The 26,836-nt window shown below is 32.8% G+C and overlaps 3 protein-coding genes across 4 annotated transcripts; 2 read left to right on the forward strand and 1 right to left on the reverse strand.

Annotated features, from left to right (window-relative positions):
- The first annotated feature begins 2,999 nt into the window (after positions 1-2,999).
- LOC8288854 (growth-regulating factor 8) lies at positions 3,000-5,441 on the forward strand. 2 transcript variants are annotated; one of them, XM_015718963.3, is made up of 4 exons: positions 3,000-3,569; positions 3,684-3,860; positions 4,001-4,328; positions 4,561-5,441. In XM_015718963.3, exons 1-4 carry the CDS (start codon positions 3,221-3,223, stop codon positions 5,210-5,212), a joined length of 1,506 nt encoding a protein of 501 aa, XP_015574449.1. In that variant the 5' UTR covers positions 3,000-3,220; the 3' UTR covers positions 5,213-5,441. The 2 variants fall into 2 exon arrangements, with proteins under 2 accessions (XP_015574449.1, XP_002518921.1); XM_002518875.4 differs by having other exon boundaries at positions 3,003-3,569; positions 3,983-4,328.
- Positions 5,442-5,939: 498 nt separating this feature from the next.
- LOC8288855 (protein IQ-DOMAIN 17) lies at positions 5,940-8,285 on the reverse strand. Its single transcript, XM_002518876.3, has 5 exons — positions 7,875-8,285; positions 7,468-7,773; positions 7,139-7,384; positions 6,887-7,024; positions 5,940-6,800 (listed from the first exon to the last, which is right to left on the reverse strand). Exons 1-5 carry the CDS (start codon positions 7,998-8,000, stop codon positions 6,012-6,014), a joined length of 1,605 nt encoding a protein of 534 aa, XP_002518922.1. The 5' UTR covers positions 8,001-8,285; the 3' UTR covers positions 5,940-6,011.
- A 9,577-nt stretch (positions 8,286-17,862) lies between these two features.
- Positions 17,863-19,987, forward strand: LOC8288856 (uncharacterized protein At5g39865). The gene has a single exon (XM_002518877.3). The coding sequence runs from the start codon at positions 17,965-17,967 to the stop codon at positions 18,946-18,948; it is 984 nt and encodes a 327-aa protein (XP_002518923.1). The 5' UTR covers positions 17,863-17,964; the 3' UTR covers positions 18,949-19,987.
- The last annotated feature ends 6,849 nt before the right edge of the window (positions 19,988-26,836 follow it).

Here is a 26,836-nt window from a genome sequence, read left to right on the forward strand (position 1 = left end):
AGACATCTTCACATGCTTTTGATTTTCATCAGATTAAAAATAAAATTAAAAAGGCGTTACTTTCTTATTAATTTTGATATTTGACTAAAGCCCATGTGTGACTTGGGTAAGAAAGGTGAATGCTGTGTGTGTGTGGAGAATGAGAGAATATAACAGTTTTACACTTTTTTTAAATTGCATAATGTGGGGATAGTTACTTTTTTTCAGATTGTATCATTTTATTTTTTTAAAATTATAATAAAATTAATTTATAAAAATTAATATTATTTTAAACATTATATAAAATATTTTTATATATATTTATAAGAACTATTCGTTTATTTATACGTTATCACGACTGTTATAATTATTTTATTATTACTATTTGAAAGATTTTTATTTTGACAAATGAAACTTTTATCTTTTTATTGTAATAAAATTAATTTAAAATTAGTATTATATTAAAAAATATTTTAAATATAATTTTTTATATATTTATGAAAGCTAGTCATTTACTCACATATTATAGACCATCGTAATTATTTTGATTATAAATAATAATAATATAAATTAAATTTAAATATAAAATTAAATAGATTTTTAATATTTTATAATTAATTAAAACATTTATATGAATAATAAATTAAATATTTTTAATGTCTTTGTTATTTTTTATATTTTAAAATTTTATCAATATAAAAATTATAAATAAATGAATAAAAAATTATAAAATTATACATAAACTTGAATTCTACGTGTTAATAATAAGTACAAATGTCAAAATTAAAAATTATATTTATTAGAGTATAATAACACATAGCAAAACGTTTTTAATAAACTATATATATATAAAAATATTTTTTATTTATTTACATGTATTAAAATGTTTATTTTCTATATATATATATAATATTCATTAAATGTCATATTCTATAATAATTAATTTTTCTATTTAAATATTCATTATCTATAAACTTAATAGCCATTATGTTCATTTCGTTTAATATATTATTCGTCATTGTTAATATTAATGTTCATTATTTAATACCATAATTTTTATTGTCTGTATATATAATGTTCATAAATATTCTCAAATAAAATATTTACTATTTATAAAAGTTTTTATTGTTTTTGTGATGTATATTGGAAATATTTTATAATTAATATAAACATTTATTATTTATAGACATAATATTCATTAGTTTGTTAATAGATATTCATCAAGTTAAAGTTATACTACAAATATTTATATTATAGTACATATTTTTTCAAAAAAAATTAAGTTAACAAACAATGTACATGTTTAATGAACATAAGTTAATAAATGTTTAATATGAAATCAATAAATATAATTATTTAAAAAAATGATGTCAACATTTGATGTACACATTCGGCTCTAACACGCGCATCAATATCTGTCACACGTGTCAAATATTTTTTCTTATAAATAAAATAATACTGAATGGACTTCCGAGTACACAAAGTTATATGCACCGATTTCCATTTTATAATTTATAAAAAGAAGCTTAGTCAACCAAATTTTACGCCTAATGTCTCCATAGGGCAAGGCAATAGGACATTAAAATTTTTGACACGGAAGCGAAATCAGCGTCATTTTTTTACGAAAAACACTCAGTACATTTATCCCAAAATAAAAAAAGAATATCAGAACATTCCAGAGGAATATATTTGAATAAGCAAATTCGATGAGATGAAATATGATTTCGATAAGATCTATGGACTGGATGCCCTATCGTGAATGGGTTGTGGTTTATTAATCAGCCCAACCCATGCAAGCACACCCCTTTCTCTTGCAAGTCCAAATGATGGGTCCATTCTGTCTCCGAACTGACCTTTATCTATAGTCTGAAACAAGGGGCTAGGGCCCATTAGCCGTCTAACGATCCCATTGGAAACGTTTTTGGCTCTTAAATTTTTTTGCATCATATAAAAAAATAAATTATCCCATTATTTCATGCTTTTATATTCGAGAGAATAAAGGATTTTTTTTTTAATTAAGGAAGTATCATGTATCTTATATTTTAATAATTTTTAGATATATAAATATTATTTTTTCATATTATAGATACTGATATAAAATAACTTCTTATAGTAAGCAATTTAGTATCCAATTAAAGGCTTTGTGGCACAGTAGATTATTATAATATATTATTTTTAATATTTTAAACAAATAATTTATCTTATATTTATAGATGTTATCTTACTTTAGAATTATATTCTAGTGATGATTTCCAAAGTGCTAAAAAATTGAAAACCATATAGTAGTATTTTAATTTATAAATTAGAGCTCATTTTATATCATCTTATATTGAATTTGGATAACTTGGACAAACTACAAACGTTCATAAAGCTAATACAAATTTGTCGGAAACAACAAGTTGTCAACTTCAAGTGTGTGATTAAATGGGATGACAGTAATAGAATCATCTTAACAGATATATCAACTTACCCATTATGCACATGAGATAAATCTAATCATGGTGGGGAAACATATTATTAGGATCTACTAAATAATTAAGTTATAAATGTGAAATAGTGGGGTCTAAATTGAATTTCCCTTTTTTGGATACTAAGAGAAATATAAAGTGGGCCCAAACTTAAAAGAGAAGAAGTCCATGGTAATTTAGTTACTGCATCACATCAAATTTCCCATGGTCCCCCTCACGAAACCCATATGGGGACCCTATGACTATTATATTACCAACTCCAAATGCCTACACACGGTTTAACGGCGTCTTGGATGGAAAGAGACATATTTTGACGGAGACCCAGTCAAGCTCAGTCATACTTGAAAAGACTTTGACGCATTGTCTTAGTCACAGCCAATGAAAGTTCCGGTAATGCAAAAGGAATAAAAGTCAAAATAAGGTAATCCAATCAAATTATGCCTTGATGTACCAGCATAAGGATAGAAATGACGAACGTTAAATCTAACTGGAAGGAAAAGTGAGGACTATGGATATTTTGTCTGTATTCTAAAAGGAGTAGGAATGTTGGAAGCTGGGGAAGCAAAGCAAAACCGCATGGCTAAAAATGGCGGCACCGATACAACCTTAGCTTTATCGACAGCGGTTGCAAATTAGAGATAAGAGTATCAAGTTCTTACAATAGATTTTTTGTTTTTAAGTTCGAGATACATTGTGCTGTGGCGTGAGTTCTAAGGTTGTTTGTTTCTGTTTTCTTTCGATGGGAAAGTTGGATCGTTGTTGTTGATGGTATTATGGGAACAAGAAGTGGGGTTTCTTTTGTGGGTTCAAAGAAAGAAGATAAAGCCAAAGACCTCGAAGTGTTAAGAATGCAAGCTAAGGAATCTTATAGAGTTATGTCTGAAGACCACCATCATCATGAAGGGTCGACTCAGTTATTACCATCATCATCATCTTCTTCTTCTTCTTGTAGTGGTAGTTTTGATGGCGGTGGAAGCGGTGCTGGTGCTGGTGGGCCTTTGTTTTATAGTAGAAGCAACCGTGTTGCGTGTTTTGGCGATATATACGATGTGGTTGGCGCTAGTGATGCAGATGCAGTATTGGCAGGATCAAAGTTCTCTTCGTTTACCTTCAATCTCTCAGGTAAAATTCTCTTCTTTTCTAATTTCTTTTCCTATTACCTTGTAATGATAAATCTTGCTAGTCTAGAGAGAGAGGAGATCTAAAATTGATGTAAATCTCATCTCTCTTTCTTAGGAGAAATGACACCATCATCTATGAATATGGGAGTCCCTTTCACAGCTGCTCAGTTGCAAGAACTGGAAAGACAGACCATAATTTACAAGCATATGATGGCTTCTATTCCTGTCCCTCCTGAACTACTTATACCCATCACTAAAACTCAATCAAACGCCTCTCCGACACAATTCCATGGTAAAATATCACTACTACTTCTCCAAATTTCGCATCTTTTTACAGTGTAAATATGGTAGATTAAGTACTTATTATATAGCTCATAAAAAAAAAAAAATTATTATGTTTGCTGTATTTATTAGTTGTAAAAGGTTCATTAGAAATGGGGATTTCAAGCTGTACAAACTCGGATCCGGAGCCATGGAGATGCAAAAGAACAGATGGAAAGAAATGGAGATGCTCAAGAGATGTGGCACCTGACCAGAAGTATTGTGAGAGACATTCTCACAAGAGCCGCCCTCGTTCAAGAAAGCCTGTGGAATTACATACTGACTCCATGGCCAGCAATAGTAATAATTATATCACTAATACTCAGTTGCTTAATCAAAAACCACACTTTCCAAGCCAAACAAATTCCCATTTATCAAACTTCCCTAGTGCAATGGTCTCTGCTTCTGCTACTGCTGCCAATTCATTTAATCAGCCCAGGTAAATTAATTAGTATATTTTTTTTATTACTTTTATAGACACTGAATCTTAGGCTATTCATTGACCAAGTTATTCTAGTATTTATGTTAGTTGTAATAGTTTATTATCCTTGCTTGTGATGTGTGTTCAAAATCCAAAATCATTACTTGTGATGTGTACTTGAGTAGTCAAGTTGGTGTCTTTTGTCGCTTGTGTGAATAATTTGATTAATAAACGGTGTCTTGTCGTGAAGGGGCTTGGAATGGTTCTTGAAGGGCGAGACAGCTCCTGTTCCTAGTAATTCCGATCAAGAATGGCATTATCTGAAGCAAGACAGAATCAAGGGTAGTGATGAAAAACTGTATCATTATAGAGAAGGACAATATGACTCAAATTCATATATGAATTTAAGAGATAACAGTCACTCATTGCAAGCTCATCGCTTGAATGAAAATTGCAGCTTGTTATTAAGCCCCAAATCGACAATTCTAAACCCCAGTAGCCAGACCCAAGCACAAGAGACGAGGCATTTCTTAGATGCCTGGTCAACAGCAATGAGAGAGAGCAATGCTGGTGGACTTGACCATGATCAGTGTTCTGATTCTTCGAGTGAGAAAATACTGCCACTTTCAACTCTAACATTGTCAATGTGTGGTGTAAGTCAAACTAATGAGGAAAATGATAATGGACAAGCAAGTAGTACTTTTGGGATCATGGGTTCGGATAAAGATGCTGCCAGTGTTCTCAGACCACATTGGATGATGAACCATGGTTCATGGATGAGTTCACCACCTGGTGGACCGTTAGCTGAAGCGCTGTGCCTTGGCATTTCAAATAGTACAAGAGCTGATTCTAATTTGGCATCATCTAATGGGAGCAGCTATGACATTAACAATAATAGCTAATTTAAGTTTCAATTGTCTACCCCTTTTTGTGTCTCTGATTGCTAAGTGAAAACTAATGACTATGAAATGAACCTGCAACTGTACTTAATTGGGCAATCTAGATTCTAGTCCCTCTCCCTTTCTGTATCCATTTTGTAATACATCCCTATGGTTGAGCCAAGAAGAGGAGCTCCATAGTGCAAGGAATATGAGCTTCAGTGCATTGCTTGGCCGAGCCCATGGTTTTTAATTTTTCCTCTCTTCTATCTGTTGGTTTTTTTTTTCCTGCTTTCCTGTTTTACAGACTACAATGTTTAGAAGCTAATTGGAATTTTAACAAGAAGTCAATGTCATGTCTTGATTACATTTCCTTTTTTCTCTTTTGCCATCATACATACAATTTTAACAAAAGAGCTCCTGACAAAATTACAAATTGAGGTTATGATATTATGAGCATATAATTTTAGCAAATTTTTCCGTGTTCTGTTAAACTTCTAAATTTAGTGTTATGTAATCACAAATCATGTCTCAAGCCATGTAAGCACGTAGCTGGATTCTAGATCTCAATTGATGATATACTTGGATTGTCTGCAATAGTTATCCCAAATAGTTACAATGCGCATCAGAATTTTATATCCACCATTAGTGAATGTCATCACTGCATCGCATACAGTATTTGTATCAACATATTGTTTATAGGAACCAATAAAGGGATGAACTTGAATTGGGGTAAAAACAAGAATCACACTGGTCAACGGAAACAAGCAATAGTAACTAAGATTAATCAACTTCTAAGTCAATACAATTAATAGAATTTGGATTAGTGTAACCACCTTAGATCAGTAGTTGAACAGGGAGATATTTCACCACCAATACTTTCAGTATAAAATGAATAGTTTGATCGGTGATCCATTCCAAGAAGTCCACATTGCACACTCTTGAAACTTGGGCTTCTCAAGTTCTGGCTAAAGCTACTATTACTACACCCAATTATATTGCTACAATGTGGCTCAGGAGCTGGATACGACAATCGTTTTTTGGCTGATGATGATCCACCGCGTTCTCTCTCAGGCGTAGATGGCCTCTGTCTTGGTGCACTCTGGGACCTGACCCTTGCCTTTGCAGATTCGGTGGCTGCCATGTAGTTTGGGATTGCAGCAGCAGTATTCACTCCACTTGCACCCATTCCATATCGATATCTGGAGCTTAAGCTTGGTGTATGTGCTGCTGAGAAGCATTTTTCTTCCTTTGGGCATCGAGGGCTCGCAGACCGCACTTGAAGGGGCTTGGTTTTGCAAGGAGATGGTGTTATGGGCGATTGGTGGAGACATAGATTGTGATGTACTGGAGCTCTAAGGAGAGAAGGAGAGGGTTGTTTCTGTTGGTGGTTTTGAGATTGAGACCTTCTAACAAAAGAAGTTGGAGTAGAATAAGAGTAAGGTCTTGAAGTATCGATTTCTACAGTTTTTATTGCTTCTCTTCTGTCAGTTGATCCTCTGCTACTATTGCTTTCCCATTGCTTTGTAGCCATCCATCGGTCGAGCCATCTTGTTCTTTCCTCTAGCTCCTTCTCATCCCCGGCTGATGGGTTCCTTCGAGACCTCCATATCTTGATTTTGGGTCATAAAGGTATGAGAAGCTTAGTTCATCATAAATAAATAATTAAAAGCCCAAGTACAGAGCAAGAGAACCAACCTGGCTAGAGAAAGCATAAGCAAGTGCCTTTTCACGTTTCAAAGCAGCTTCCTTTTTATTTTGCACTATGGCTTCAAGCTCTCCACTTGTATATTGGCGGTCGTCCCAATCATCTAGAATAAAGCTTAGATCTCTGGACTGCAGTTAAAAGTTATTGTACCATTTCATATACATTTATATATATATATATATAGATATATATATATATGCAAGATTGATTCCTGATGATAACATGACAATAATGTTACTTACTAGGGACCTCCTCTCTCGGACTTCTTGAAGATATCTAGATTCCCACAAGCCATCGGTTTCAGCAAACATGGACTTTCTGCTCCCTTCATGTGATAGTCTTGCACGTTGGTCTCGAACCCGATCTTGTACTCGAACCAAAGCTTGCATGCACTTTAGTGTTAGTTTTGCTTGCTTTCTAACATTATGTCCTCTAACCAAAGCTTGAAGCTTCACTAGCCCTTTAAGTGCCCGTAGAGCTCTTCTTGCCTTCAAGCAATAATGAAATTTAGACAAGGATACTACCCATTAACCAATAAAATTGTTAACAATTGATTAACTTCACTACTTACTAGGTAGCCTCTAAATGCTGTTTGAATGATTACAGCAGCCCGGCGTTCTCGAACGAAACCTGAAGGCCTAGTGAGCCTAACAATTTCCACTGCTGCTTGGGCTGTGGCTGCTGCTGCTTCAGCTGCGGCTGCTGTGACTGCTGCTACTGCAATTGCATGGCTTTGCTGAGCACCTAAAGCAGGACTGACTGGTATTGTATTAGTAGCGGCATCATTAGTGTTTGTAACTGTCTTGGCTTCATATTGCTGAACATGAATGCTATTGCTGTTGGTCTTTCGAAATAGCCATCTTCGTTTCTCTCTTTTCTGCAAAAGAACCAAAGTTCCAAATACGTACCAAGAAATCAATGTAGAAACGTTGTTACATTTGCACATACAAGTGATTGATGATATTGATTGATAATTACCTTTTCTTCCTCTTCTTGCACATGTTCTTCTCTTCTTCTGCTACTCTTTGTCTCATTCTCCTTAATTGGAGACCTGAATGCTCTTTTCACTATTGTCAACCATGAGGTGCCACTCTTCTTTTCCATGGAGAGAGGTACAGGAAAAGCTTGATCACATTACACGAAGCGAATTAGGGTTCTAATACATAGGGAAAAAGAGGATCCTACGCAGTTGCAAGAATGATTCCTTGGCCACAAAAGATTCATATATAAAAGAATGAAATGAATGAGAAAGGGAAAAGAGATAAGGAAGAGGACTATGAACGTAGTGATGCTTATTTGTGCCAGAATCTAACATACAGTACGACCTCCAATATATCTGTTAAAGGCGTAGGTGTTTTGTAGTGGCATGAGATAAAAATTAATGGAACAAGTGTCAGAAACTGTCAATTTAATAACTTTGTAAGAATTGATAAATGTGACGGACGAGGACATGAGATTTTTAATATAGATTGCACAAACACATTATATAAAGAATCCAAAGTACATTAAAAAAAGAAAAGAAAAGAACAGCTATCTCTTTTGTGATTGAGCATGCCTTAAATATACAGCTGACTACCCCTTTGTAATTGCATTCACGTGTTATGACTAGTTGTGAATGAGCAGCTAAAGGACGATGCTTAATTCAAATGTATTTATTCGTTATCAAATTATGCAACAGAAGAAGACCTCGAAGACCACCAGCCCAAAGGAAACATAAAATAATTGACAAACTGGGGAATCGTGGGTATGGGTTACAGGGACGAAGAAGAAGCTGGCTTCATTTCCCGGTAGACTGGTCAAAACTGTTCTGATATTGTGGTCTTATCGCACTGTCTACTTTCCGGAAATGTTTCTTGTCTGAATTTGCACAATAACGACAAAATGGTACTTGTAATGGCATTTTTTAGCCTTCAACTAGCAACAGTATTCCCATGTTACAATTTCTTTGCCACCCAGAGTCCTCTTTTCTTTTCTTTTTTTTTCTCAACTCTTAAAGGTGAGGAAGCTCTTGCATTTTCCTTCATAGACCTGCCAAAGGGTAGCAGCTGCTTCCCTTTTCACTAAATTGCTTGTTTATATTCTACGTCTAAATGGATCGCATATTTCTTTTTGAGTGATTAATTCATCAGTATGTTTCATGATTCCTAGCGTACTCTCTCTAACCGGCAACTATAAAAATACAAAGGCAACTGCATAGCAAAATAAATAACAATATGATAACAAGAGTTAGTTTAAGCACTAGTTGGGTTCATCATTTTGGTTTCAAATTTGTAGCTAGCATCACAAGATACGAGCTCTGTATGAGAATATAACTCAAGTCAAAATGTTATTTACATATAATATAACAAAAGTATGGGTGTAATTGAGTTAAGCGAATCTGCAAGTTATTCCCAATTAATTCGAAAATATTTGAGATACATTGGATGTTAATCAAGTGAAGCTCAATTGTAGAAAAATATGAACCTGATAGAGCAAAATCACAGCTAATAATTTGAGAAAATAAAGATAAAGAAAGACAAAATACACAATAGAACACACAGATATACGTGGAAAACCCCTAAACAAATTAGGGTAAAAACCACGGGCAATGATAGAAGAATTTTACTATAAGAAAAAATAATAGAAGTTACAAACTCTTTATTTATAAAGGAGAAAACATTAAAATTCTCTCTTTATCCACAGTGCCCTCTTAGGAGGATCTGTGTATAGTTGTGAAGATAATGCCTTAAAAATTATAGGCATTGGAACTATCAGGTTGAAGATGCATGACGGTACAGTCCGCACTATTCAAGGAGTGCGACATGTGGAAGGTCTGAAGAAGAATTTGTTATCTCTGGGACAGCTGGATGATCTTAATTGCATTATCAAAGTTCAGAAAGGAATCATGAAGATTAGCCGAGGAGCGCTTGTAATTATGAAAGGAGAAAAAAATTGCTGCTAATTTGTATATGTTTTTGGGAGAGACTGTGCATGAAGCAGAAGCATCTGTTGCTTCAAGTAGTTCAAGCGAGAGATCTGCAATGGTGTGGCATCAGAAGCTTGGACATATGTCTGAACAAGGCATGAAGATTCTTGCTGAGAAAAATCTACTTCCTGGTCTCACAAAGGTATCATTACCCTTTGTGAGCATTGCATAACAAGCAAGCAAAGATCGACTACGATTAATACATCCAATTCTAGAAGCAAGGATGTTCTAGAATTAGTTCACTCGATGTATGGCAAGCACCGGTTTCATCAGGAGGAGCTAAGTACTTTGTGTCCTTCATCGATGATTACTCGAAGGAGATGTTGGGTGTATCCAATCAAGAGCAAGGGAGATGTATTTGTAATTTTCAAAACTTACAAAGCGCGGGTTGAACTTGATTCGTGCAAGAAGATCAAGTGTTTAAGGACGATAATGGAGGAGAATACACATGTCATGAATTTAATAGCTTTTGCAAGCAAGAAGGCATCGAGACAGTTCACTACTGACACTCCTCAACAAAATGGAGTGGCAGAGCGGATGAACAAAACTCACATTAGAAAGAACTAGAGCATTGTTGGGAGCCGCAGGCCTAAATAAGGCATTCTAGGCCGAGCGCGCTAACACTTTGTTATGTGATTAACCGGTCTCCATCTACAAAGTGAATTGATCAAAAGACACCGATGGAGATGTGGACTGGGAAGCCGATTGATTATTCAAACCTCCATATATTTGGAAGTCCTGTATGTGATGTATAATATCCAAGAAACTACAAAGCTGGATCCAAAATCCAGGAAGTGTTTGTTCTTGGGATATGCTGATGGTGTGAAGGGGTATCGCCTGTGGGATCCCACTACCCACAAGGTTATAATCAGCAGGGATGTAATCTTTCTAGAAGATAAATTGAAGGGAGAAGATGATAGCACTTCAAAAGAAAATTCAGAGACTACAACTATACAGGTGGAAAGAAAGTCTACAGAAGAAGATTCTTCTGAAGTAGCACCAGAGCATGAAGAGGAAGAACCAGTCGAGTTTGAAGAGTCAGCCGAAGTTGAAGAGTCAGAACTTGGAAAGGGAAAACGTATAAAATTTATACCAACCTGGCATAAAGATTATGATATAGGCAGCAATGTCGCATACTGTCTTCTAACTGAGGAAGGAGAGCCATCAACTCTCCAAGAAGCAATGAGCAGTTCAAATGCATCTCGTTGGATGGCGTGAATGCAAGAAGAGATGGAAGCTCTACATAAGAACAAGACTTGGGAGCTTGTGCCACTACCACAAGGAAGAAAGGCCATTGGCAACAAATGGGTCTTTAAGATCAAAAGAAATAGTGATGATCAAGTGGAGCGGTTTCGTGCAAGAATTGTGGTGAAAGGATATGCTCAGAAGGAGGGGATTGACTTCAACGAAATATTTTCCCCTGTGGTTCAATTAACAACTGTTCGAGTAGTCTTGGCGATGTGTGCTACATTTGACTTACATCTAGAGCAGCTAGATGTGAAAACAGCTTTTCTCCATGGAGATCTTAAGGAAGAAATTTATATGCTCCAGCCAGAAGGTTTTGAAGAAAAAGGAAAGCGGAACTTGGTTTGTAGGTTGAACAAATCTCTATACGGTTTAAAGCAGGCGCCGAGGTGTTGGTATAAGAGATTTGATTCCTTCATCATGAGCCTTGGATACAACAGACTTAATGCAGACCCTTGTGCATATTTCAAGAGGTTTGGTAAAAGTGATTTTGTTATCTTACTGTTGTATGTAGATGACATGTTGGTAGCAGGCCCCAACAAAGATCATATTGAAGAACTAAAGGCACAGTTGGCTAGAGAATTTGAAATGAAGGACTTGGGACCAGCAAACAAGATTCTAGGGATGCAAATTCACCGAGACAGAAACAATAGGAAGATTTGGCTTTCTCAGAAAAATTATTTGAAGAAGGTCTTGCGACGCTTCAATATGCAAGATTGTAAGTCAATTTCTACCCCACTTCCTGTTAGTTTCAAATTATCCTCCAGTATGAGTCCTAGCAGTGAAGAAGGAAGGATGGAAATGTCTCGAGTACCGTATGCATCAGTAGTGGGGAGTTTAATGTTCGCGATGATTTGTACACGACCAGACATTGCACATGCAGTGGGAGTAGTAAGTCGGTACATGGCGAATCCTGGTAGAGAGCATTGGAATGCTGTAAAGAGGATTCTAAGATATGTTAAGGGAACCTCAGATGTTGCATTATGTTATGGAGGATCAGACTTTATTATCAGAGGATATGTTGACTCAGATTATGCAGGTGATCTTGATAAAAGCAAATCTACTACAGGGTATGTGTTCACACTTTCTTGGCGGGTATGGTGGTATCACTGCGATCGGTTGTGGTGACATCAACAACAAAAGCAGAATATGTAGCAGCTACACAAGTTAGTAAGGAAGCAGTATGGTTGAAAATGATGATGGAGGAACTCGGGCACGAACAAGAGCATATTCCTCTATTCTGTGACAGTCAGAGTGCCTTGCATCGCAAGGAATCCAGCTTTTCATTCAAAGTCAAAGCACATACGAGTCCAGTATCACTTCGTTCGTGAAAAAGTGGAAGAGGGCACTGTGGATATACAGAAAATTCATACTAAAGACAACCTAGCAGATTTTTTGACGAAGGCAGTTAACACTGACAAATTTATTTAGTGTCAATCCTCTAGTGGCCTGATAAAAGTATAAGCAGCATGGAAAGGCAAGGAAAAAAGAACGGTGTGAAGATCTGATTGATCCTCAATCAAATCTTCAAGTGGGAGATTGTTGATATTTGAGGAGCATTTTCTCCCACATTGCTAAGTTAACAATGTGGAGGTACTTTCCAAGCTTATATAATAGAGGCCTCACCTTGTTATTAAAGTATCCCAAAATAAGAGAAAAATAAACTTCTGATGTATTGAACTGTAGTCGATGCTGCTTGCTTGTTATGCAATGCTCACAAAAGGGTAATGACACCTTTGTGAGACCAGGAAGTAGATTTTTCTCAGCAAGAATCTTCATGCCTTGTTCAGACATATGTCCAAGCTTCCGATGCCACACCACTGCAGATCTCTCGCTTGAACTACTTGAAGCAACAGATGCTTCCCGCTTCATGCAGTCTCTCCCAAAACATATACAAATTAGCGTGAATTTTTTCTCCTTTCATAATTACAAGCGCTCTCTGGCTAATCTTCATGATTCCTTTCCGAACTTTGATAATGCAATTAAGATCATCCAAATTGTCCCGGAGATAACAAATTCTTCTTCGGACCTTCCACATGTCGCACTCCTTGAATAAGTACGGACTGCATCATGCATCTTCAACTGATAGTTCCAATGCCTATAATCTTTAAGGCATTATCTTCATAACTATACACAGATCCTCCTAAGATAGGTTCATAATGATGGAACCACTCTCTTCGAGAGGTCATGTGATAAGTTGCTCCTGAGTCAAGAAGCCATACATCAGCAAATCTCTTCCGCTTTCAGTTGATATTCTTGCTTCACAAAGATAATACATTTCCATCATCCGAAGTGCATGCCACATTCCCTTGAGGGATTGGAATTCTTTAAACTCCAACAATCCTTCTTGGTGACCTTTCTTACCACAATTGTAGCATTTATAATTCTTCTTACTCTTTGATTTTGATCTACCATGATTGTGACTCCCACTTGGACCACGTTTTGTTAATCTCCCTCTCATCACCATCAAGGCTTCCACTTGTTGTGAACTTGCCTGCTTATCTTCCTTGTTTCTTCACGATTTTCTTCTTCAAGAATAGCTGTCGCTATATCATCAAAGACTAGAATTTCGAGTGTGACATTATTTGTCAAACTGATGATGAGTTGATCATGTGAATCGGGTAGACTTTGGAGTAGAAGTTCGCACGTTCTTGTGACTCTATTTTATAGCCCAACGATGTGAGTTGAGAAAATAGAGTATTCAAGACATTAAGATGCTCACACCAAGTAGATTCGACATTCTTAAGGTGTAAAGTTTCCTCTTAAGGAAAATTTTGTTGTGTAATGACTTGGCCTCGTACAGTCTAGTGAGGTGGTCCCAAATCTCCTTTCGCTGCTTTTCTTTTCTTCTACGCCGGACAAGATCCCATCCTGCAAGTGCTAGATGAAGGTTTGCAATAGCATTCCCATCTATCTCGTTCCACTTATTATCATCTGTGAGTGTTGTCGGTCGTTCACTGATAGCCGCAAGACAATTGTCTTTTCTCAATACAGCCTTTATCTTTAATTTCCACAGTGAGAAATTACTCCCGTTGAACTTTTCAATCTCAAATTTTGCCGCCATTGCTTCTATCACAAACGGTGCGTTTTAGCTTGTAAAATGAACCGCAGTAATGAACACAACTCACTATGTAAGTTCCCAGGAAAGATTGGAGGGTATTAAGCGGACCTCTTAAATACCAATCTCCTTAGACAGAACCTTCCCTAGATTGTAAGTATTCTTACTACTCCACACAAGCTCTTTTGCACCAAAGAAAACCTCAAACTCCTGTGAAAGATCAGGCTGAGCTGCAATCACAGAATTTTAAGAAATTTCTTACCAACCAGGTGCTCTGATACCAATTGTAGAAAAATATGAACCTGATAGAGCAAAATCACAGCTAATAATTTGAGAAAATAAAGATAAAGAAAGACAAAATACACAATAGAACACACAGATATACGTGGAAAACCCCTAAACAAATTAGGGTAAAAACCAGGGCAATGATAGAAGAATTTTACTATAAGAAAAAATAATAGAAGTTACAAACTCTTTATTTATAAAAGAGAAAACATTAAAATTCTCTCTTTATAATAGGAGAAAAATAATTGCTTAACTCTCTAATATTTTTCTCTTATTTTGGGATACTTTAATAACAAGGTGAGACCTCTATTATATAGGCTTGGAAAGTACATCCACATTGTTAACTTAGCAATGTAGGAGAAAATGTTCCTCAAATATCAACATCAATCCCTACAATTATCGACTTGAAACGAATGTCTCACAGCTTCACAAACATGTGCTTGGCAATGCAGCGTGGGTAAAAACATTCCATTGCAACACTTACTATTAGATGAATAATGCGTCTATACTCAGCCGGCCTACGGAAATACGCATCCACTATTTGGGACCTTCCCTGGTGTCAGAATTTTAGTAAAAAGAAAAATGAGAAGGAAAGTATATTGTGATTTTAGCGTTTTATAATTTTAGCATGCTGTCTCTTTTTAGATAAAAATAGGTGTGAAATAATAAATTATGGTGAAAAAATATCACTTATTATTAAAAAAATTTAATTTGTAAAGATTTAATCACTTTCACTCTAATTAATTATTATCACTATATTATATGAATTTATAATTTAAATAATTTTTAATTTTATTATTTAACCGTTAAAAATTTATTAATTTAGTGGTCAAATAATAATATTTTAAATTATTAAAATTTAAATTTATATCATCAAATATTATAAATATAATTATAATAACTTATCAAAATAAAAATAGTTAAATATTCGATAATAAATATTTTTTAATAATAAAATTATTTTATTATAATGTTATATCACGTATTTTTATTTATCTGAAAAAATATTATATATTAAAAAATTAATGTAATTGTTTCAGAAAAAAAAACAAAGGCCGGTAGTTCGTGGTTTACTGTTTGCTCTTCACAAGAGTGGTACTCATTCTGCACAGCTTGGGCCACGCATAAGGAGATGGCGCCCTTAGAAGGTGGCATTTGGTCCACTTCGCAGTGCGTACTTGTCATTTACCCACCAATAATTATCGCCACGGCCTAGTTTGGCTGGTTTTGAATTGGTTTCCCCCTGCTCGGATTTTGGCTAATTTGTTGCTAAATTTGATCTTTTTTTAGTTATTCTTTTGGTTACATAAAGGTGAGTCTTTTTAGGAGATTTAGAAGAAAATTAATTTCTTTTAAGAAAAATGAAAACTATAATTATTACTCAGACGTTGCAATGGCTGTTGAGTTATAAATTCCATATTTACTTAAATGTATTAGTTAGAAAATATATTTTTTACATTAAGTGTGGAATGAGTATTTAGTTTAAAAATTTTATGTGAATAAAGACTTTGTAATACTTGTTCCATGGAAACAAAACCTTCCATTTCTCACTCAATAGTGTGAAAGATATATTTCACACAAATTTAATAATAATGACTTATTTTAAATTAGTTTCATATAATTAATATTTCATAATTCATAATAAATGATTCTTATTTTAAATTATATATAATAGTTTAAATAATTATGGTATTCTTAATTATAATATTTAAAATTTAAAATTATTTATTAGTAAAATTTAAATTTAATTTTTTTTAAAATAATTCTGTTACGTATTTTTAATAATAAATATAATATATTAAAGATATGAGTATTAAATAATTATATAAAAATATAATTTTATTAAATAATTTAATTTATTAACTTTAGCTATCAGTCGCTAATTATTAATTATATTAATCAATCAAAATTAAATATGCTTACAGTAGTGTTATCCGGAGTATTTGCAATAACACAATCCGAAATTATCGGCCCAATCTCAAACCAGCCAATGGGCAAAAAATTGGTGAGGCCAAGTTGGGGTTTGGTCTTCGTGTACTTGTGTATTTACTTAGCCAATGAGGCTCCATGTCTCCTTCAATAAATTTGAAATAAATTCGAGCGCCCAAAAGCATTTGCGTAGGCGCACGGGGTCAATAATTCAAAACTCAAAACTGAACACTGACCTAGAAAAAGAGTTTAAAGAAAATAACAGAACACTGTTCATGTCTTTATGATTTGTAAATATTCAGTAGTAATCTTATTATATAAGGCCATTAAATCATTACTATTCTAAACACTAAAGAAAGTAAAAGCCAAAAAGCATATTTGGTCCTTGACCTTTATGTATCTGGCTTTAGGCTCCTTAGATTTAAATCAACTTACTTATGCCCTTCAACTTTTCATTTCTGTATATTTATGCCCCTAACTTAATAAATCTCAGAAGTATTAACTTTTTTCCTAACGCCATTGAGTTTAACAATAAAAGAATAATTTGTAAATTTAGAAACTTAATTTTTATTTAATAAAGATAAAAAGAAGAAATACATTTCTTACTAAAATTAAGTTAACAGATGATTTTTTTTCAAAAATTTCTTTTATAACCAATAGAAGTCTCATCATTCATCTTCTCTCTACATATTATAATTAGCTTGAAAAATATTCTTCAAATCATGCTAGCCAAGTATATCAACGAACGAATCAAATCTATAATATTCTTAAAAAAAAAAAAAAAATCATATCCAAAATCACTTCATATAATCAGCAATTATATTGTATAATACAAGATCAAGAACTATAATAAGAACTCACTATTTATTGTCTTTTTCTCTCTAAAAATAAAAATAAGAAAACATAAACTAGAAAAAATTCTAAAAGTCTATTTATATAGATTCGAAAATTATAATAGAATAAATTGAAATTGAAAGAGTTAATCTATTAAAAGGGATAAATGTATCGTAAAAAGCTTTATAAAAATTATTTTAGTTAGGGTTCAATTAGGCGTTTCAAAGATAGAAATTTGAAAGAGTAAGTAATGTTTAACTCTTTCGCTGTAATGGGTTAGCTCTTTGACCGTATCTATAATTTTTTTTTTATTTTCTTCTTCCATCATTTTTTAAATTTTGAAAAGAAACTTAAAAAGAGAGAAAAAAGAGAGCAAGTATAAAGAATTAATTTTCTTTATAATTTCTTTGTTGATATTCGTATTTTATTGCTTATAACATGATTAATGCGACTCAAGAAGCAAGTGTCTAACATTCACAAACGTTTAATTATTTAGAGACACGAAGACATTGAATTGCAAAACTAGAGGGGCTAAATACACTGTTTTAAACTTGAGGAATCTAAAGCCAAAAAGAGTAAAGTTCGGGGAGCCCGAATATGCTTTTCTCCAAAGTAAAACGTCTCTACCTTTAAACTGTATTCACTATCTACCCTTTTGTCTTCTTTCAAACAGTGAGTTCTTATTTTGCCTCTCTTTCAAATTCAAAAAAGTTTTAGTCAGTGACACTGAAAGTAGCTTAGCTATCTTCGTCATGGGATGTGTATCTTCCAATCTGCTAAACAATGAAGACGAGTTAACTCAACTAGGCAGCTCAGCACTTAGTCACCACATTGTGTCGCTCACATCCACCACCTATGGCCTCCTCAATCTCGATCCACCAACACCTCAGTCCTCTGCCACTGCCACTACTCCACCTCCACCCGCTCGTTTCACTCTTGGTTCAATCTTTCCTAGTCCACTCTGCGAACCCAAGTCACTTTGGTCTGAGCCAAGATCTCTCCCTGAAACCATCAATTCTTGGGAGCTCATGTCTGGTCTTGACACTGATAGCTTCCGTTTTTCTCCCATTATTAAGAAAGACCTTGCTTATTTACCTAATAAAGAAAACTCCAACCCAAATTTCCTGAAACCCTTTAAAGATAGTTCCTTTGCCAACACTCCTCCTCCTCCTCCTCCTCCCTTAAAAGAGAATGCACACTCACTCGAAAGATTTGAGAAACTGTGCCCCCCAAATGGAGATGACAAAGTTGTGATTTATACTACATCTTTGAGAGGGATAAGAGAGACTTTTGATGCTTGCAGTGTTGTTCGCGCAGCCATTGGAGGATTTGGGGTTTTAATTTGTGAGAGAGATGTGTCGATGGATCGCGGGTTCAGAGAGGAGTTAAGGGAGTTAATGAGAGGGAAAGAGCCAAAGGCAACATTGCCGCCAAGGGTGTTCATCAAGGGAAGGTATATAGGTAGTGTAGAGGAGGTGATGAGGATAGCAGAGGAGGGTTTGATGGGAGAGCTGCTACAGGGGTTGCCAAAGAAGAGAGCAGGAGACATGTGTGATGGGTGCGGAGATGTCAGATTCTTGCCTTGTTTTTCTTGCAATGGAAGCTCAAAATTGGTGATGCTTGTTAAGGACGAGGAGGAAGAGAAAGAGCCCGGGCTAAAGCAAAGGAGGACAGTAGTGGTCAGATGTCCTGATTGCAATGAGAATGGGTTGGTGCTTTGTCCCATTTGTGCTTGAACTTGCAAACTAGAGTTGGGGCTATAAATTGCAAAAAACAGTTCCTTTGTGTCATCATAAAGTAAGTTATCTCAACTTACTCTGTTTCTGTTCTGAATTTTGATCAATCTATTACAATGCGGTCAATTAATTTTGGCTCCATTTTGTAGTACATGTCTTTTGCAAACACCCCAAGAATAAATAAATTTAGGGTGGAATGTCAGAGGATAATTAGATTTCCGTTAGGAAGTCGAATTCCTAGGGAGCAAATTCATTGACAATGAGTTCACTTCTCTGTGTGGATGATGCATAAACTTGTAAAAATAAGTGAATTTTTATTTAGTCAATCCAAAGCGATGCTTATCCTGGCATTAGGGCTAAAATGAGGCTGATTCTACTGCAGATAATATTTTGAGCACTAAGAGCAAAGCACCCTGGTTTTGAAAGTCCGTTCTTGTTCTTTTAAGAAACTTGCGTAGTATATTTGGTTGGACATGTCTAGTAGTAATACAAGAAAGTAATTATGCCTAACTAAAACTTAAATAACATCTGTGTTAGTTTCTAAGATTTTCTTGAGGCGTGATGTTTGCTGTTCCCTACCATCATCACGATGCCCATGTGCAAGCTATTTCTGTTTCTGTATATGTTCCTTTAAAAGGTAACTTTCAGCCCAAATAAGTGTTCTGCATATTGTTGTTGATGCGATGGTCCCTTGTATTGCTTGTATACGTCCATTACAAAAATAAAGATGCCTCAAGAAAGGATATGCAGTACGAGAAAACAGACAACAAGAAACTGTATGTATGTTGCTGTAACATTTGTTGGTAGCCTTTAGTTTGTTTTTGGAAGTTTTGTCCAGCAAGTTGATTTAGCATCATTTTCTTCCAGAATTTTAATTACAAGGCAGGAGTAAGAGTTTCATTTGTCATTTTCTTTTAACACCCGAATCTGGGACATGAAGTCTCAGTGATAACAACGAGCTTAAAGCCTTAGCCAACACAACCAGTATTCTTGATCCTCTAATCATTAAACATCCTTCCTAGGATGATTTACCATTGAATTTGGGTTTCACCATTGGGTAAAATAGTATTAATCATATCAAACGGGCTCTTTTTCTTGGAAAAGTTTGTCAATAGCTTTGGATTTTTTTTGGTTAACTTAATAACTTTCATTTACATGTATTACCAAATTACATTTCCAAAGCCTTGTTGCCATCAGAACCTGCACTACCATATCAATATATATGGAAAAAGAGAGTTGTTTTTTGCTGAATGTTTAATCACATAACAAACAACTGGAGAATCAATTGGGTGTTACCTATATATTGTTTCAAACAAAGATTGTCAACATGCTAGTCTCAGATTCTAACCAATTTATCTATAAAATTTTCATGATTACAGCAATGGTGTGTCCATTTCAATCTCCTATCCTATATGTTACCTTTCTCCTTGTTATCTGGCCCTACACACCTAACCATATTAATTTCTTCTTTGAACTGCCCTTGTACTACTTCCCCAGGAAAAGAAAAAAGAACCCCATACGTTATTTAATCCTTTTCTTTTCTATCAAGTTCTGAAAGATAATTAACTTGGTAAATGGAGAAATAATGGAGCTTCTTGAACTAATAGGGATTAGCAATTCTGTGGAAGTGCTTCCGCTTGAAAAACACATGGCCAAGAGAATAAGGAAAAGATGTCCACACATTTAGCTACAATCAGGAGAGTAATCTTCCAATTAAACATGATTAAATTTTCTGTTTAGAAAATTTTTTCAAATGCCCACATGGATTATTGTCCTCATAACTATGATTGCAGCTATCAAATTACTTTTCTAATTTTTATATGTAGGCAATATTAATAATTTTGGACACGTAATTCATCCCTACCCTTTCCTTAAACCACCTCTGTATTTATGAAAGTATCTTATGTTATATACATACATATAATTAAAAATATCTTTTCATTCATATAAAACCTCGTATATATGCTTGAACCTTTTGTAATTTCAAATAAATATATTGCATATTCTCTCTTAATATTCAACGTTTCCAATTAAAGGAATTAACATTTTAGACGGAATTAGTCCAAAACTACAAAATAGAATTTATTTAAAAATCTAAAAGTTATATAAAATCTATTTAATTAAAAATTAATTTAAAATTTTATATTATTAAATTTTTAAAAAATTTTATAATTAGATTAAATTTTAAAGATAGATATAATTTTTAAAATAAATCAATATATCTTATAAAATGAAAATGTTTCTTCCAATTGTATCATTTCATTTTATTTCTTTATACTCATATCTTATCTCTCTATAAATTTTATTATTATTTTAATTTATTTCTAACAATAAAAACCACTTTATTGCCATGTATAAATATTGTAATTAAAGAAAAAGATAAGGACAAAGCTGAATTAGAGAGAAATGCAGAAAATTAGTTTTTGTAAAGGAAGAATTGGGCTAATTGTAAGAATGTCTGGGCCGAACCCATGAAGTGAAATATACGATTGATTAAATGTGGTTCGTTGAGTTCAGTGACGGTCGGTAAACCCTTCAAATAATGAGTAGATGGGCCCACTAGTTGCATGTTCAATGCCGTGTCTGGTCCTTTTCGGTTCTTGTCATTACCAGACCTAAATGATTTTTGGCATATTACGTCACTAAGAAAATTTCTTCTTCTTCTTATTATTATTGAGACTCATTTGCCTTTTAGATGTTATTTAACTTATTATGCCAACACTTTATTCGTCTATATTTTAGTTCCTATTAAAATTTAAAGAATATATATTTATATATCTATTGCATGTTCTATCTTATTCCTGCTCTATTTCATATATTTTGTTCTTTAAGTAAAGTTTCATATTCTCATTTCCTTTTCTATTTCTTCAACTCGAGTGTTACAAAATTATCTCACTAGATCAAAAGCTTTGATGTGTATATATAAATAGTATTATAAATGTAAAGTAATTTTAAGATATGCACAAAATCATGTCAAAATTGATATAGTAATATGAATATAATTAAAATTTAAAAGTAAATGGTAGAATATAAATATTTATTATATTTCTTAATAATATTTCTTTTATTCCGTAAACTAAAACCTGACATTAAATATTAAATTAATAAAACTAGTTTACTACTTAATCCGTAAATAAGTCATTAAAATCATATAAACTTAAATTTTATTTTAATATATTTTCACCTTACTGTCTAAAGAATAATAATAAAAATAATATGTTTTGTCTATAAAATTTTATTTTATTTGTTTTATTTAAGTGCTTTACAAAAGCGCATATTTATTTTACTATTATTAATTTAATTCTTTTTATCTAGAATATTTATGAGTTTTAAAATATCATTTTATAGTATTTTTATATATATTTGGAAAAGTTCATAACGATTTTGAATCCAAGATATTTCAATTTTTGTTAATTTATCATAACTTTTTTTATACCATTATAAATAAAAGTTATTTATTATGGTTAAGTTATTTTATTTATAAAATATAATAATTTTATATTAAGATTTATTTATATATCAATCGATAATGGTGCTTTAAATATGAGACTTTTAAATTTTTTTAAAATTTTGCTAGAATTAAGTTGCCATATAAGTAAAATATACGAGCAAGTGAAAGAATACGTAATTAGTAATTGTTTGTTAGAAATTTAATTAATTTGTTTTAAACATAATTGTATAGAAAGAAATGAAGAAACTTATATAGAATATGTATATGACTCTTGCGGATGGTAAAGTACTACCTCGAGAGTTTTTTATGGTTATATAAACAAATGCTCGAATTTGAAATTTCAGTCAAATTAGAAAAGATATATATTATCTCATATACAAATTCTTAAATAAAAGCAATTTTTTTTTGTTAGTTTGACGAGTTTTATTAAAAACAGAAATCGGAAAGGTTGTTGTTTAGAATTAAATTATAGTTTATGTCACCCAGTATAAAAAGTCCAAGCTAATAAGCATTGGCTCTATTTAGTTATTTGACGAGGGAAATTACACAAAATAGTTGTTTTTTTTACATATGAGAAATTTGTTTTAATTTTTATTTTAAAAAATTATCTTTTCTCATTTGGCAAATATTGTTTTTACTTTTTCTTTAAAGATTTCTAAAACAGCAAAAAGCAAGAAGAATTATAAGTTAATTAACCAAATGGAAGCAAGAGAATTAGTTGATTATATGGAAAAAAAAAAGTATCTAAAGCCCAAAATCAGCATACATTATCTAAATTCTTCAACGACAGAATTATAACTAATTTTAGCAATGAGTAGTGAATAAGATAGTGAAACAGAAAAGTAATCATATGCTACCGTGACCAAGTTTCCAAAGTACATACAATTTGTGGACATATAATTCTTGAAAGTAATATGTTCATAGACGACAAAGGAGCTACCCTAACTAATTCAAAATGGGTCTGTGTCTAGTTCCATCCTTTGATAGTTCAGTTCTAACTGAAATATGATAGCATTGATAGATAGATATACAAATAAAATAAATAATGAGAGCTGAATCACAGCAACATAGACCACAAATTATAGTAAGCTGAATAAATTATAATGAATTTGGTATTTACAAAATAATATTAATCTTATAAGAAACAAAGGAATTCCTGAACATCTTATATATCTTAATCCTAATTATTATTTGCAGTATGATATTATTTCAATTGTGCTCTCTTTTTATGGAAAAGGGCAAAAAGAAAAGAAAGAAAATTGTATAGTTCCTTCGGCCACCGACCAGTGATGTAAACGGATGACTTAGCAAACAAAACATAGAAATAAATAAGAAGTGAACAAGAAGAGGCACTAAAAGAAAATTCTGTCCATGAAAAGCATATTAGGTTTTGGAATTTTGTGCTTTTGGAACCTTAATCGCTAGCATACCATTTTTCTTTGAATTTAGCTGAAAGTTCAAATTTCAACACTTTAGATGCATAGGTTAGTACTTAGTTGGTGGTGTGGGAAAAATAGGCCCTTTGGTGACACTCCTTTTCCAACTAAAAATTGATCGCATCTAACAGAAACCCACCCCTTCAATATTGCAGAGTCCTTATCCCTAACTGATTCCTTTATTGCATTCAAAAATTAATACTTTTTCTTTACCACAAGAAAGCTTTGCGATCCTTTTTTTTTTGTTTTTTCTTCTTTTTAAATGTCAAAAACAATAATATTTATAAGGTGAGATGTAAGTATTTGATTAATTTGACCATAATTGCACTGTGAAATTCAACCCGTCCATTTGGCAATGAGTATGTTGGAGAATTTCAGACGGGGTTCAATGCATAATACCAAACCTTTCATACATTAAAAGCCCTACCTGATAGATTAATTCTACCAAAGAAACTTGCTCGGTTAATTAGACCATTTTTAATTATTTAGTCTTAATCCAAGCTTAATTATCCTCCTAATCCAAAACTATGGGACAGAAATATGAAAAACCATTCCTAATTTTGAGTCAATGGCTTGTCTGCCAAAGTAAGCAGTTGTTGGGTCGTCTCCTCATTGGACCATATCAGAAAATACCAGTGGAGACTGGACCATAAAATTGAATTTATTATGTGGATTTTAATTCTAGATCAGCCGGGAAACATAAACACTAATGCTTAGTCCCAATCAGATAGTAATTAAGCGGACAAAGGTCGATCAACTAAATTTTAGTACAGAGATTGCTGATTTGGTTTGTCATATCTTTGTCTAATCTCGTAAATAATAGCTTAAAGGAAGCTTCAAAGAAAATGTGTCTATTGCCCAATATCGTCATACATGCATCATGTGTATGTGTATTCTACAGTTACTAACATATGCATTTCCTGTCTGCCACGATATAAATAAAAATCTCATTGGGCGGCTTTCAGTAAATAGCAAACCCTATCTACATGTGTTGTAATTTGAGGTCCAATTTCATATGATAAGATTTGAACTCTGAACCCTAATTTTACTGATGATTTCATGGGGGCTAAGCCGCCAAGGCTTAAATCACAGTAAATATTATATTATGAAAATCATGGCCAGATATTTTTCATTGGATTTATTTAAGGAGGCTAATAATTCCGACAACTTTTACCCAGCAGCAATCCAGGACCATAAACCAATTATCAAGGTAAGCTCTTGTAGGGCAGTGATGCAGCCTTTCTAATTTCTAATATGGGACTAAACTTACTTCAATTATTTTGCAATTCTGTTGCTAATTGGCAGTGGAAACTTCACAGGGTTAAAAACTAAATGAACTTATATTCTGACTTTAATTAATACATCATTCCTATCTTTCAACCAAAAACAAAGAGAGGATTTAACAATATCACCGTGAATGCTTAGTAAATTATTGATATTTCTAAGTTAGTACTCGTAAATATACGAACCGTTCTTATAATAAAGCAGTAAATTTATCTCGAGGTCGATCTCTAAAAGAACTATGATGCCACTTATTATAAAGACTAACTATTGACATTAAATAATAAAAGTAAATCTAAACACTCTAAATCGGTATTTTTGAGAAAATAATATTTATAAAATAAATTAAATAAACTATAAAGTAAATATGCAATGATATGATGTATGAAAACTATATGCTAAATACAGTATTTAGTCTAACCATTTATTTAGTGATTCATTTATTTTACTTTAAAACCATATCTAATGAATGAGATGGTGATACATCATTTTTTTTTAGTCATTAAAACTAATGATGCAACTAAAGTTTCTTATACCTACATAGATTGAAACAAAGTTAATATCTCTATTACATTCAACCTAAATATGTTAATAACAATTACTATTGCTAAATTAACATATTGTTTAACTAATAATTATAAATGAAACTAATAAAGATATAAAAATAAAGAAATCATTCATTAAATAAATAAATAACAAGATTCAAAAAAAAAAAACTAAATTAAATACTTATGAAAATTAGTCTAACATATTTAATCCAATGATCATAGTATTAAATAAAAAAATATAAAACAATAAAATAAAAGCTCTCTCTAGATCCAAAATTTCTTCAAGTAGGAAGATGATTAGTCCTCACTCTCCACTTCTTGAAAAGCTCCTTAGATCTTAAAAAGAGTAATGAAAACTAAACTAAAGTGTTTATGGAAGAACCGTGTAAAAAATAATGGTGGACAAATGCAGAGAGCAGATAGGAAAAAACTCACATCCTCTTCCTCCTGCTAGAACTAGGTTTATAGAGATATATATATAGAGAATAGTCTTCTTCTAAGTAAGTCTTTCTAGAAATAAGTATACGAATATAAGTCTATCTGATACATAAGATATAGACATCTTTATCTCCACCAAGTACTATCCCATAAATAACTCTTAATATAAATCATAATAATTATACAAAATGATTAAAATGTCCCTTTGGCCTTATAATTTTTAGTCAGGCATTGCAAATAGCAGTCTATGCATCTTAATCTTGAGCCTTGACATGAACATGTCCAATTAAGTCTCTTTTTGAGTAATTAGCTCCATATTTTTCTCTCTTGGCTAATATTATCTAAAAATAGATAATTAAGCTTAAATGAGGTAAAAACATATATTTTCACCATATTATATATAAAAATCATATTATTAAAACTTTAAAATATCTTAAATATTTATATATAATTTAGACCTATCAATTATACTCGAGTGCTCCATGAATTAGGTGGCTTATACCATTAGATTTATTAATGGATGTATTCTACCATTGCATGTGTTTTTAAGAGCGCATTTTTAGTTTATAAAGAAATAGGGAGAAAATTAAAAATCAATTTGAAATCGAGATCAAAATCGAAATCGAAATCGAAATCGGTGGTTTTACTTGATTTCATTCAACTAAAACTTAAGAAAATAAAATAAAATTCCCCCAATAGTTGAGTTGGTGCATTTAAAGGAAGTTTGTCTTGTG

This window comes from Ricinus communis, chromosome 5 (assembly GCF_019578655.1).
Source record: "Ricinus communis isolate WT05 ecotype wild-type chromosome 5, ASM1957865v1, whole genome shotgun sequence".
NCBI classification, from domain to species: domain Eukaryota; kingdom Viridiplantae; phylum Streptophyta; class Magnoliopsida; order Malpighiales; family Euphorbiaceae; genus Ricinus; species Ricinus communis.